The 14,433-nt window shown below is 44.3% G+C and overlaps 1 protein-coding gene across 5 annotated transcripts in view; it reads right to left on the bottom strand.

Annotated features, from left to right (window-relative positions):
* Pias2 (protein inhibitor of activated STAT 2) overlaps positions 1 to 10,637 on the bottom strand; it is an 85,401-nt gene extending 74,764 nt beyond the window's left edge. For 4 of the 5 annotated variants that reach the window (XM_029471728.2, XM_021150174.2, XM_085833399.1 and 1 more), the window contains exon 1: positions 10,451 to 10,637. In XM_029471728.2, coding sequence (XP_029327588.1) covers positions 10,451 to 10,474 — 24 coding nt within the window. In that variant the 5' untranslated portion in view covers positions 10,475 to 10,637. Of the gene's footprint in view, positions 1 to 9,955; positions 10,244 to 10,450 lie in introns of those variants that run through there. The other variant, XM_029471729.2, reaches the window with a different exon arrangement.
* Positions 10,638 to 14,433: the final 3,796 nt, after the last annotated feature.

Below are 14,433 nucleotides of genomic sequence, written 5' to 3'. Positions count from 1 at the left end.
GTGGAGAGTGGGGAATGGCGAGGTTGAGAAGTCAAGCATTTTGGCACACACCTTTAATCCCAACACTGAAGAGGCAGAAGGATCTGTGAGTTTGAAGTCATATTATTCTACAGAGCAAGACCCTGTTCTCAAAAAGCAAGCATGGAGCTGCAGCAGAGAGAGAAGTGGGTTGGGGGTGGGGGGAAGTGCAGGGACAAGGACAGGGAGGGGGGGGGTGAGGGAGAGGAAGGGAAGGAGAGAGAATATGGGAAAATGAGAATATGAGAACTATCAAGAAAGCATAAAGCTGCAGCTTCCAGTCACCCATTCAACTGTAAAGGGGAGCAGAGGGGACGAGGGGCTAAGCGAGGGTAGTCAGTGAGTAAGGTTTATTATTACATGCATTTGTTTTTTACTTTGCTATAGAACATTCAGTATAAAGGTAGCAAAATTTTCTTTAAAAAGATGTTTAAATTATTTTAAACTGTGTATGTGGGCTATCTCTGAGGAGAGTATCTAAATGTGGGTGCAGGTGCCCACGAAGAGCAGAGGTGACAAGTGCTGTGACTTGCCTTACAGGACTGCTAAGTATGAGTTTGAAAAGTACTACTCTGGAAAAGTAGTGCACACTCTTACTGCTGAGCCAGCTCTCCAGGCAAGGTTTTCCACGGGTGGGTGGGTGGGTTGGTTGTTTGGTTACTTTTTTGTTTTTTGGGGTTTTTTTGTTTTGTTTTTCCAGACAGGGTTTCTCTGTGTAGCCCTGGCTGTCCTAGAACTCACTCTGTAGACCAGGCTGGCCTCAAACTCAGACATTTGCCTGCCTCTGCCTCCCGAGTGCAGGGATTAAAGGTATACACCACCACTACCTAGCTCCCTCTCCAATTCTTAAGTGTATGTTTCAAATGCTGTATCTTTAGAAACAGGATGACTTAAACATCTATGATTTACTTTATCAAAGTAATTGAGAGTTTACTGAAGCCTCACAGTAGAATCAATAAGTCTCTATACATAAAGGATATAAATGAGTATTGCAAACAAAACTTTCGTATCACCTACAAATCCTAAAAAAAAAAAGTATCTCTAATAATTATCTCGAATAATAATTCTCTCATACAACATAAATGCTATATAAAGAGTAGTTATACTACACTGGTCAGGCAACAAACAAAAACCAATAGGGCATTGAAGAAAGACTTAACAGTTGAGAACACTAGCATAGCACCTCACATGGTGGCTTACAACCCCTGTAACTCCAGTCCTAAGGGATTTTAACTCTTCTGACCTCCTCAAGCACGATACCCACAAGTGGCACTCAGACAAAACTCCCATGCACATAAAATAAATCAATTTTTCAAAAGAAAAATAGAAAATTTACTGCAAACAACACATCCTGTCATACCTGCAAGCAGCCTCCTTAACCTCTTGCTCTGCCAGTTTTTTTATTACTTCATTTTCTTTTATGCTTGGTTTAATTGAATTGTTATTTTGTCCATGGCCGTAGGAGCAACAGGCATATAGCATATGTAAATACTCTCCACACAGCTTAAGTATATACTAGGCTATCCCACCTAAATTTATGTAAATACAGTATCTAAAGCCAAATGTGGTGGTTCACCACAGTAAGATCAGGAGCTCAGAACTATCTTCAGCTACACAGTGCTCAAGACCAGTCCAAGCTACATGTGACTGTGCCTCAAAAAAAGAAAAAAGGAGGAAGGGAGGAAGGGAAAGAAAAGGGGTCTGAAGAGATGCTTCTATGGTTAAAAGCACTGTCTGCTCTTCCGAAAGACATAGGTCCAATTCCCAGAATCCACATGGTGGCTCACAGCTGCCTGTAACTCCAATAGTTCCAGAGGCTCCAATGCCTTCTTCTACTGTCTGTGGGTTCAGACATACATGCAGGTAAAACACACATACACATAAATAAAACAGACTTTTAAAAAGGAAGAAAGATAAAGATATACCCAAAACAATACCCTATGATAATTGCACAAAACTGAAATTCCCTGTCAATATATTTATCAGAATGTGATATTGGGCGATGCTTGAGTATAATTCCCTATCTGAGGGGAAAGGAAAGAAAAGAAGCCAAAAGTGGTGGACCTTGCCTATAATCCCAATACTCAGGAATTAGAGGCAGGAGCACCAGGAGCACCAGGAGCTCATGACTAGCCTTGTCTTCACGGAGAGTTTGAGACCAGCCTGAGCTTCGACATAAGATGCTGTGTTAAATAAATAAAATTAACCATAGATGATTATGTATCAATTAATTCCATTCCTAAATATCCACTCAAGAGAATTGAAAACCTATGCCCAAATAAAACGTAGGCCCATGTAGATGAACACTGGTACTAGCCAATAAGTAGAAATAACTCAACGCCAGCCAATACATTCACACAACAGAACACAAAGGAATAGATCACTGGTACTCACTACAACACAAATGAATCTGGAGGACATTATGCTAAATGAAAATGAGTCAGACATAAAAGGCCAGTGTTGTTTGATGTGAAGCAGACATCAAACCAGCCAAATTTTTTGGCACACTCAAAAGGCAGAGCAGCAGATCTCTATGAGTTCCAGGACAGCCAATATCTCGAAAAAAAAAACAGAGACAGAGGGAAGCAGTGTGTGTGTGTGTGTGTGTGTGTGTGTGTGTGTGTGTGTGTGTGTGTGAGAGAGAGAGAGAGAGAGAGAGAGAGAGAGAGAGAGAATGAATCGATCTATCAAGCCCACAGAAACAAAAGCAAAACTGCTAAGAAAAAAGGAAAGTGTTCAGATGATGTCAGGAACCTGCCACATCATAGTCAGAAAAGTTCTTCATGTTTACTGGAGGGAACATACAGAAAGTACCTACTTATAGCCAAGAATACCATGATTCATTGACAACTGGAAATTATCTTTCATTTTTAAATTAACATCACTTTGGCATGCCTTCAAAAGTATTAAAATCTCCATTGTGCATTGAAAACACTATGAATTCTGTCACAGCATATATATTAGTCTGTTTTCCCTGTTCAGTGATTTGGTGGGGGGAAATGAGGATTTCTAACTTCAACATCTCATTAACTTCTCGTTCTTCCTCTATCCTAGAGGTACCTGAGGTTTTAAAACAGAAGACTCCTGGTTGGTGTAACGGATGAAACACATGGATCTTCCAGGCAGAAAATTACCTGTTACAGAATTACTTTAGCCTCTTAGTATCAAACAACCACCTCTAGTTTCTACACCCCACCGTCCGTGCTTCCATCAAACATAGGGCATGAAGTATGCGAGGCAAAATCCACATGGCAATTAGTTATGTAGCAACCAGCCAAGCTAACGGATTTCAAATTATGATGCCACAAACTTTCCAGGTTCTAGTTTACCCACAACTATGATACATATCCAAAGTTTCATACACATCTTCATTCTTTCTATAAGGTACACAGAAATCTAGTTCTCAATCCATGAAAGAAAGGCAATGAATACAGGAGGGATGTCCTTTTAAGAAAAATAAAAATAAATAGGATTGTCACTACAAATAGATCTCCCATCCACTGCTCTGTAGAGAATGGAATGAATTGTCTACATTGAACTGCTGCAAAAATTTAAGAATGACTGCCACCAGAAACCCAACACTAGAACTGTGTAACAAGGAAGGAAAAACAAGGGCAGAAAAAAACTAGTGAATGGTTGAACAGATTAAATTGACTCAAGAAACCCAACTGTTCTACCTTCATGACTTCACCCGGGACTTAGCTCCTTAAGAGATTATTTTAAGGAGAAACATCATAGTGGTAATGATAGACCTACTGTTGATCTTTGTGGTAGTTTGAATGCAAATGTCCCCCCAGAGTATAATGTCTAAATATTTGGCTCCCAGTTGGTGAACTGTTGAGAATGATTAGAAGGATTAGGAGCCTTGTTGGAGGAAGTGTGTGGCTGGGGGTAGGTTTTGAGATTTCAAAAGCCTAGGCCAGGCCCTCGCGTCTTCCTGTTGACTATGGATCAAGATATAAAGCTCTTGGCTCAGTGGTTCTCAACCTGGGGCTCAAAAGACCTTTTCACGGGGATGCCTATAAGACCATCAGAAAAATTGGGATATTTAAGATTCGTAACAATAGCAAAATTAGTAATAAAGTAGCAATGAACATAATCTTATGGTTGGGGGGGTCAGCACAACATGAAGAACTGTGTAAAGGGTCACAACACGACTTACAAAGGTTAAGAACCACCACCTTAGCTACTGCTCTAACCTATGCCTGTTTGCTTTCCATAGTAATGATGATGAACTAACCTTCTCAAACTGTAAGCAAGCTCCCAATTAAAAGTTTTCTTTTAAGCCGGGCGTGGTGGCACACGCCTTTAATCCCAGCACTCGGGAGGCAGAGGCAGGCGGATTTCTGAGTTCGAGGCCAGCCTGGTCTACAAAGTGAGTTCCAGGACAGCCAGAGCTATACAGAGAAACCCTGTCTCGAAAAAAACCAAAAAAAAAAAAAAAAAAAAAAAAAAAAAAAGAACAGAAGCTAAAACAATCTTGTACCAACTTAATTCACATATAGCTAGTTAATTCACAAACTAGTTAGTCATCTCCAACTATAACAAAGATGTTATACTTGAGCATCTAGGAAACCAAATAATTTCCCTGGCACTTGAAAACTTCTTATATCAGCCACACTATTATAACCACCTTTGATTACACAGGCCACCTTCTTCCCTCTCAAAAGGTTCCTCCTTTCTTTTCCTTCAACCCATTAGAATGTCTTCCAAAATCAAGTTTGTACCATGATTCCAATACCCTGGAATTGGACAGTCCAGTGGATTCTGACCAAAGCTCTAGACTCATCATATTCTTTCAAAACAATGGAAGAAACCTAGGCTGGTAATCTACTTAGTCACTTGGGACTGAAAGGTAAAACACAGAACAGCAATAGTATATGGCCACACAGAATCTATGACTTGCTCACAGTCTTGAAAAAAGAAAAACCTTATTTAGCAACCCTTTAAGGTTCTACAGGTGCCTTTTTGTCTTAGGGTTTCCATTGCTGTGAAGAGCCACTATAACCAAGGCAACTCTTATAAAGGACATTGGGACTGGCTTACAGCTTCAGAGGTTCAGTCCATTATCATGGTGGAAAGCACAGCAGCATCCAGGCAGACGTGGTATTAGAGGAGCCAAGAGTTCCACATCTTGATCTGAAGGCAGCCAGGAGACTATATTCCATACTGGTCAGAGTGTGATCATAGGAAACTTCAAAGCCCACCTCCACAGTGACACACTTCCTCCAACAAGACCACACCTCCTCCAACAGTACCAGACCTAATAGTGCCTGCCATTCCTTATTCAAACAAATGAATCTATTCAAACCACCACATTTCACTCCCTAAGCCCCATAGGCTTGTAACCACATCATAATGCAAAATGCATTTAGTTCAACTTTGAAAGTCCTCATAGTCTATCACAGTCTCAACAAGGTTAAGAGTTCAAAGTCTCTTCGGCGATTTATGCAATCTTTTAACTGTAACCCCCTATAAAATAAAAATAAAAAAATAAAAAAGCAGATCCCATACTTCCAACATATCATGACACAGGCTATAACATTACTATTCCTAAACAAATACTGAAGGAAAGCAAGACTGAAAACCAGCTGGGCAAACTCCAAACTCTGTATCTCCATGTCTGATGACAAAATGCTCTTTCAGAACTCTATCTCCTTTCAGCTTTGTTCATTTCAGTACACTTCTTTCTCTTGAGCTGGTTCCACTGCCTGTTAGCAGCTCTCCTTGACAAGTGTCCCACGATTCTGGCATCTCCAACATCTGGAGGTATCCAAGGTGATCCAGGCTTCACTTTCTCAGCTTCACACGATGGCTTCTCTGGGCCTCCATGAAGGGACACCCCTGCCACACACCTGGTCTCAGCAACTTTCCTTAGCTGTGGAAAGATCTTCTTGACTCTAAAGCCAGAATTACGTGGCTGAAACTGCCAAGTTCTATGTTTGCTGGGCCTGGAATATGGGCCTCTTGTTCAATTACATCTTCACTAACTTTGTGTTTTCCATGGTTTCCTTTGATGGCTATGCTTGACTGTTCTAGAACTTGCTCTATAGATCAGGCTGGCCTTGAACTCAGAAATCTAAATGCCTGTCTCTTAAGTGCTGTGATTAAAGGTGTGTGCAACCACACATGGGCCTGAGCTTTTCTTCAATTCCTTTTCATTATAGATTTTAATAAGCATGGTTACTAAGCCTCAAGATCTGAATCAAAGCTTGTGAATTTCACCTCATGATCCTCATCAAAACCCTGGGTGGGTCTTCCAAGCTCAAGATCAGGTATGCCCTTGATTTCTGGATTGTAGTTCATTCCAGATATAGTCAAACTGACAACTGAAAATAGTCAACACAATCTACCCACCAACTTAACATATAATCATAACTCTTTATACACAAATGAAAATAACCAAGTCATTATATTGCTTAACATGATATATTATTATCCCTCATACAACTGCAAACATGGTGTAAATTTACAGTAAGTGGAATTTGGTCCCTTGGAAAACATTCTTTTCACAAGATGTAAATTTAACTGGGTAGGATTTTGTCTGAGGTCACCACTCCCTAATTCCAACTAAAATCTTGCATTTATCCCCTTGAACACAAAATTTAGTTCCATTCCACTTCCTGATACCCCTTTAATCCTTGAACCATACATTTTGTATCTTTCTTTCTCAGCTTGCTATGTTTGATCAAAATGCTCTTCATGAGAGGTAACCACAGACTTAGTGGCTTAGTGGCAAACACTTTTAATCCCAGCACTCAGGAGGCAGAGGCAGGCAGATCTTTGTGAGAGTGAGGCCAGCCTGGTCTACAAAACAAGTCCAGGACAGCCAGGGCTGGTTACACTGAGAAACTCTATCTCAGAAAACCAAAAAAAAAAAAAAAAAAAGAAAAGGAAGAGCAGGGGTGGGGGAGGGGGAGGAACTACAGTACAGAGTCTATATTAGGCTGTTTTGAGATTTCCTTTGCCAATGAAATTAATCTAAATCTCTTCACCTTAGCCTCGGCCAAACTTCAGACAAGGGTAAAAAGCAGCCACATTCTTCACCAAATTATCACAAGAACAATCTTTAGGCAACATACTAAAATTCTTCTCCTCTGAAACCTCTTGAGCCAGGCCCCCCAATTCAAAAATCACCCTCAGCACCAATGTCTTCCATATGTCTCTTTGTATAACCCATTAAGTCCCACTTAACGCATTCCACTGTTTTCTTAATCTAAAATTTCAAAATCCACATTTCTCTAAACAAAAATGGTCAGGCCTATTCCAGCAATACCCCAATCCCTGGTACCAACTTCTATCTTCTTCTGTCTTAGTTAGGGTTTAACTGATGAGATGAGACACCATGACCAAGACAACTCTTACAAAGGAAAACATTTGAACCAACATTATTTGGATCTGAAGGCAGCCAAGGGGAGCCTGTGTTCTATACTGACAAGAGCCTGAGCATTGGAGACCTCAAAGCCCACCCCAACAATGACACACTTCTTCCAACAAAGTCACACCTATTCCAACAAGGCCACACATTCTAACAGTGTCATTCCCTATAGGCCAAGCATTCAAACACATGAATCTATGGGGGCCATACCTATTCAAACCACACTTATAAAATGACACTTCCCTCCCCCCCACCCCCACCACACCAAGCCTAAAACGTGAAAGAACATGATAACTAAAATGAGGGGATGATCTTCCTCCAAAATGAACAGACAGCACCAGCCACATGCTAACTAATGCTACACTGATCCTCAACAGTTTAAACTACAGTACCCCAATCAGTCTACCATTTCTTCCACTGCCAAGATAACCAGAAAGCTAATGTCCATAATTTTTTTTGATTTTACAATGTAATTAACTATCACTATGTGTCTTAGTTAGGGTTTTACTGCTGTGAACAGACACCATGACCAAGGCAAGTCTTAATAAAACAACATTTAATTGGGGCTGGCTTACAGATTCAGGGGTTCAGTCCATTATCATCAAGGTGGGTGCATGGCAGTATCCAGGCAGGCATGGTGCAGGCAGAGCTGAGAGTTCTACGTCTTCATTCAAAGGCTGCTAGTGGAAGACGACTTCCAGGCAACTAGGGTGAGGATCTTATACCCACACCCACAGTGACACACCCATTCCAACCAGGCCACACCTATTCCAACAAGGCCACACCTTCAGATGGTGCCACTCCCTGGTCCAGGGATATACAAACCATCACACTATGATCATCTGAATATAGTCTGTACCAGAAACCACCATTCTGAGTGTCCTGGATATTTCTTCCCCTTCTCTTTCTTTCAGATTATAGTTTTTGGGTTTTGTTGTTTTGGTTTGGTTTGCTTGTTTGTTTGTTTGTTTGGTTTTTTTTGGGGGGGGGGCTCTGTTTTTCTTCCACTTTTATGACACAAAAGTATGGTATTTATCCCATAAATAGAGAAATTAGGAATCCCACCTAGTTCCAAGGGTACCTGAACAATGAAATCAAACATGAACTCAAGATTCTAAAATCAGATAACTAGTGTTTAAAATTTTAGCATTTCTCCTCTCAAAGGATAACATAGGTGAAAGTTTATGTGCGTTCGTTGTCTTCATAGAATTAGGAGAATACAATGTATATGTCAAGTATGTGAAGCAAGCCTGGCATGTATTGGGTGATATTAAAATGAGTATGTACCACCATCACTTTCTGCACTGCGGACTGAGATAAAGTTTTAAAATACAAGCTAACATGGGTCTGCTCTAAGCAAAACAGAGTTTAATTCTTCCAGCGTGAACTCCGCCTTCCTACGTTTCCTCTGGAAACTGGGGTTAAGTCTCTGCCGGTCACTTACGATGACTGGGGAAGCCAACAACGTAGCACAAGGAGAGGCCAAACCCAGGTGATTTAGAGACGGGGGGGGGGGGGGGGGGGGGGGGGGGGGGGGGGGGGGAAGCTTGCCACAACACAAAACAGAGACATCAGAGAGGGACTGCGTCCAAGGTCCTGGTTCCACTTCAATTTGAGTACTGATGTCCTTTCTTCCACCCTTTATGATTAAGGTTAATCCTTCCCTTAAACCAGTGACATTTCTAAAAGTCTAATACAAGCCTAGAGAGGTTTTCACCAACCAAATTAAAAAAAAAAAAAAAAAAAAGCTACATCTCCTTCTGAGAGGAAATATACATCTGTTTAATGTGCAAAAGTTCAGGTAATACTGCAGGTAAAAATTCCTCCAGTGTTCAGTTTACTGTAGTGAGTGAGGCTCAGGCCCGACTATCTCAGGAGCTCCACTAAACACTTAGGACAGATACGGTTCAACTGCCCTTGTCAGTTATGCTACCTGTATAAACTGATAAGGGATACAACATGCATCCATATAAACTTTATTGGGAAAAAAACCAATCCACCTTTCCTGAAACAGGAGGGAAAATGGTAGGCCCTATGTGAGCTTTCACATTCACTCTTTTGTTGGCTGTCCGGGCAGCCAACATGCTTTTCCCACAAACAATAACAGTCTCACAAAGCAGAACCAGATTAAAGAAACCCAAACACCAAACGTGCCTAAGTTACCCCAACTGGCTGCAAGTTCATTTAACTTCAAATCTATATATACTTCTGTCTCCACTTTAAAACACAGACACACACACACACACACACACACACACACACACGAGTCAGGGTTTCTATCTGTAAACATCCCACATATGTCGTCAGTAGCTCGGCCTTCAATGCAGCTCACCATACCTGGCTTAGTTTGGGCTAAGGTTTCTGTGAAGATTATCTAATGGGGAAAAAAAATAATAATAAATTCTTTTTCCTGGTAACCTCCACCAGCCTCTCCGTTAGAGCCCGACTACAAAGGCACCAACGATAAAGTTATGACCTTGTTCTCATGCTAGCAAACAGTTGTTCCTCAAGAGCACCGACCTCACACACATGACAACACGGACTCGGAAGCTTTCTTACCATGGTTACAAACCGAGTCTCTGGGTAGGAGGCCGACTACGGAAGGCGGCGTTCCCAAAAGAGCGCGCGCTTCTCCCCACGCCGAGGGAGACAGCACGGGTGGGAGGAAGGGGCCTCATCTCGTGACAGACCTGCCTAGACCCCCAGCGGGGGACAGGGAGCTCCCTAAACGCAACTCCTTCACGGCTCCGAAGGCGGGCGGTCACGGCGTGCCCCGGGGTCGCCACCGCTCAGGCGACCGCCGTTGGCTGTCCCGTGCCCAGCCGAGTCGAGCCACCCGCCCCGCCAGGTGTACCGCCCGCCGGGTGCCCGGGCCATCCGCCCGCCCTCGCCCGCGCGGCGCCGGACCGTACGGCTCCGACAACCGGCCGCACGCCCCGGCGACGACCGCGACGGCGACGGCGGCGGCGCCGCGCTGCTCCCGCCTCCCCTCCCCCCCCCCCCGCCCTGCGGCCTCCGCTCAGCCCCCCCACCCCCCGCCCCCGCGACGCTCACCCTCAACTCCTCGAAATCCGCCATTTTCTCCCGCCCGCAGGCGCCTCAGCCGTCGCCGCTCCTCCACCCGCTGCCGCCAACGACACCGCCGCCGTCTCCTGCAACATCCTGCACTGGGCGCCGCTCTAGACGCCGCGGCCGCCGCCGCTGCCGCCGCGCCACCACCTCCACCACCTCCACCGGGCCCCTCACGTGACCTGCGCGGGAGTCCCGCCCCCCGGCGCGCGCTGGCCACGCCCCTCGCGGCGCCCCCAACCCAACGTGCGCGGTCTTCCGCCCGAGCGCGCCCCCCCACCCACGCGCTTCCGGTTGGTGGCCTGTCCCTACCGAGCGCGGTCCTGCTCGCTGCTTCCTGTCCCCCCCACCCCGTTCCCTGCTCCGGGAGAGCGGGCAGCTCCCGAGGCTCGTACCGGAACTGTGGCCTTCTCCCAGGACTTGGAGGACGGCCTCGGCTGAGGAAGTGGCCGAGAGAAGAGAGTGGACAGGACTCACGGAAACACTCGAGAAGAGTCTCACAGTGCTCTCCTCAAGGTGGCAGAGAACAGAGGAAGCAGCCTCAGTGCCAGCCCCAGAGTGGCTGTGATAGGATAAGCCAAGTAAGGGTGATGTGGAAACCGTTGTTCCAAGTTAATGGTGATCGTGGATAAGAATTGTTTTGTGTTTCTGTTGTTGAGACAGGGAGGGCATCACTGTGTGACCCAGGCTTGCTTGGAACTCTTTCGTGGAGCAGTTTCGAACTTGAGATTCACCTGCTTCTTGAGTCTCTCGAGTGCTGAGAGTAAAGGTGTGTGCCACCACACCCAGTTGGCTAAGACCTTTTAATTTGTGTCTTAATTTTTCACCTTGGCTGATATTTTTCCTGACCTTGAAGGGAATGTCAACGGCCTGGACAGCAAAGTTGAAAGAATTGTGGGTACGGTGAGGAGAAAAGTGAAGTAAGAGCGAGCACCCCAGAAAACTCTGATGAAAAAAAGTTAGGAAATCCTGATAGCTGAAGAAAAAAAAATGAAGAGACGAGAGATAGAAGAAAGATTGCCGATATTCCCAGATTCGATGGAAGAATGAAAAAAGGAGAAATAAAACAGATACTTGGACTTGGGAGGTTGAAGCAGGAGGATGAGGGATTGTTATGCAGCCGAGTGGAAGCCAGCCTGGAGTAAAGAGTGAGGATGAAAAAAACACACAATGACAGACATAATGCCGAGTCAAACTGGCTGGTCACACACAGTTCAGATTTCATTGATAAGACTGACAGAATCCGTTTAATATTGCTACTACCTAAGACTTCTTTCCATTTACAGTCATTCTGAGAACATTGCACTTGTATGAGTTTTAAAGTGTTGATCTGTGAGCAAAGAATTCCTACTCTATACCTCCGACAGTTCTCCTTAGCATACAATGATCTTTCAAACATACTAATTCAAATTCAAGGTTAGGCCATAGTCCAGTGGTAAGCTCTGGGCTAGACTCTGTTAGTCCCTGGCCTCCATCCCCAACATAGAAAAACAAACAAACAACAACAAAACTAAGCTCTTGACTGCCTCTCCTTAAACTCTTGCCCAAGAGCTAACTGAAGTAAGGTATACATATAAATAATTGAACTTTAATGAGTGGAATGTGGACAGCTGACTCAAGGTTTAAAAACAAAAAAACACTGTTTCTTAGTCACAGTGGTTGTATTGCTGTGAAGAGACACTTTGACCAAGACAATTATTATAAAAGAAAGCATTTAAATGGGACCTTGCTTACAGTTTCAGCAGTTTAGTCCAGTTATGGGGGGTGGGGAGCAAGGCAGTATTCAGTCAGGTGCTGGAGCAGTAGCTGAGAGCTACAACCTGATAGAGGAACTCTGGGCTTGGCATGGGCTTTTGAAACCTCAAAGCCTATTCCTACTGACACACTTCCTCTAAGAAGGCCACACCTCCTAATCCTTCTAATCTTTTCAAATAATATCACTTGTGGTGACTAAGCATTCAAATATAAAAGCCCATGGGAGACACTCAAACCATCACACTCTATTCACTGGCCTCCACAGTCCCCATACTCTCTCAGTTTCAAAGTTCCTTTAAAAAAAATCCAAAATTTTAAGTATCTTCTGAAAGCCAAGGCTTCTCTTATTGGAAACCCCTGTAAAATCAAACTCAGATCACCTACTTCCAATATACAACGACACAGGTAACCATTCCAAAAAGGAGGAAAAAGAGCATAGTGAGGGAAGACTGGACCAAAGCAAAACCAGAAACCCAGCAAACTCCAAATTCTGCATCTCCATGTCTGATGTCAAAGTGTTCTTCAGATCTCCAGCTCTCTTCAGCTTCTTTGAGCTGGTTCGCACCCTCTTAGCAGCTCTCCTTGGCAGGTGTCCCACCACTCTGGCATCTTCAATATTTTGGGGCCTCCAACACACTCCAGGCTTTCACAGCTTCTCACCTCCATGTAGGGACACCCCTGACTTATGCCTGGTATCAGTCAGCATCCTTCCTTAGCCTTGGATGGAGATTCCGCAAGCCCCTTCCTGCCTCCTCGGCTCTAAAGTCATGAGCACATTGCAGAACTGCCGGGTTCTGTGGTTGCTGCAGCTGGAGCTTGGTCCCCTCCTATTACATTTTCAAACCAGCTCTCTGCTGTTGGTTTCCTTTACTACTGAAGCTTCTCTCTCTCTCTCTCTCTCTCTCTCTCTCTCTCTCTCTCTCTCTCTCTCTCTCTCTCTCTCTCTCTCCTCTCCCCTCTCCCCTCTCTTTTTGTTGTTTTTTTTGAGACAGGGTTTCTCTATATAGCCCTAGCTGTCCTGGAACTCACTCTGTAGACCAGGCTGGCCTCGAACTCAGAAATCCTCCTGCCTCTGCCTCCCAAGTGCTGGGATCAAAGCCGTGCACCACCACGCCCCGCTTAAGCTTCTCTCTTATTCCTTCTCACAAGTTGGAAGGTTAGCTGGGCGAGGTCTTGCTCTGAGATTACAACTCCTTTTATTTCATTTAGCATCAGGCTTTTATCTATTTATTTAACTTTTGTTCTCCTTGAGTACAGGATTTAGCTCCATTACACTCCCTGGTGCTCTTTTTCTTCCCAAACTACATTTGTATGTCTTTGTCCAGCTTGCCCCTTTTCATCATTGTAGACCTGCATAAGAATAATTACTAATAACCACAGGACACAGTTTATACTAGGCTGTCTTGAAATCTTTTCTACCAAAACCGTTAATCCAAAACTCAGTTTAGCAGAAGGCAGATTTTTAGGACAAGGACAAAAAGCACCCTGGATTTTTGTTGTTGTTGTTTTGTTGGTTGGTTGGGGGTTTTTTTGTCAAAATACATCAAGAATGCTCTCTAGGCCACTTGCTAATATTCTTCCCCTATGAAACCTCTTGAGCTGGGCCGGTCATAATCTACATTGCTCTTTGAACCACCACTGTCTTCCATGCTCCTTCTAGAATGGCCCATTAAGCCCCACTTAAACCGCTCAACTTCTTTCCTAATCTAAAGTCCCAAAGTCCACACTCTACCAACTAGCAACATGGTCTGGCCTGTCACAACAATACTTCAGTCCAGTACCAACTCCTGTCTTGGTCAGTGGGGTATTGCTGTAGAGACACCATAGCCAAGACAACAACTATAAGAGAAAGCATTTGATTGGGGCCTTGCTTACACTTTTGAACACTCAGTCCATGATCATGGCAGGGAGCCTGGTGGCATGTAGGCAGTGCTGGAGGAATAGTTGAGAGCTACATTCTGATCACAGGCTGAGAAACCAAGGGCTTGAAACCTCAAATTGTGGGGTGGTGAACTAACTGTGCACAGACAGCCTGGTCTCCAGTCGAGCACAAGCCTGGAACCCCGGAGACCTGGTAGGTGGTGACTTCTGCCTTCATGGGACAGTAGGAGTTCAGCCACACCTCCTGGGCCCCTGGCTCCTGTCACAGCTACAGCCCCCCACAGCCCCCTGCAGAGAGGTGTGTGGCCATCCAATGCCAAGTCCCTGGTATT

The sequence above is a fragment of the Mus caroli genome, unplaced genomic scaffold (genome assembly GCF_978045245.1).
Source record: "Mus caroli unplaced genomic scaffold, Mus_caroli_1 scaffold_19, whole genome shotgun sequence".
NCBI classification, from domain to species: domain Eukaryota; kingdom Metazoa; phylum Chordata; class Mammalia; order Rodentia; family Muridae; genus Mus; species Mus caroli.
Note: the sequence above shows the minus strand (reverse complement) of the source record. Positions and strands in the feature narration are given on the sequence as shown.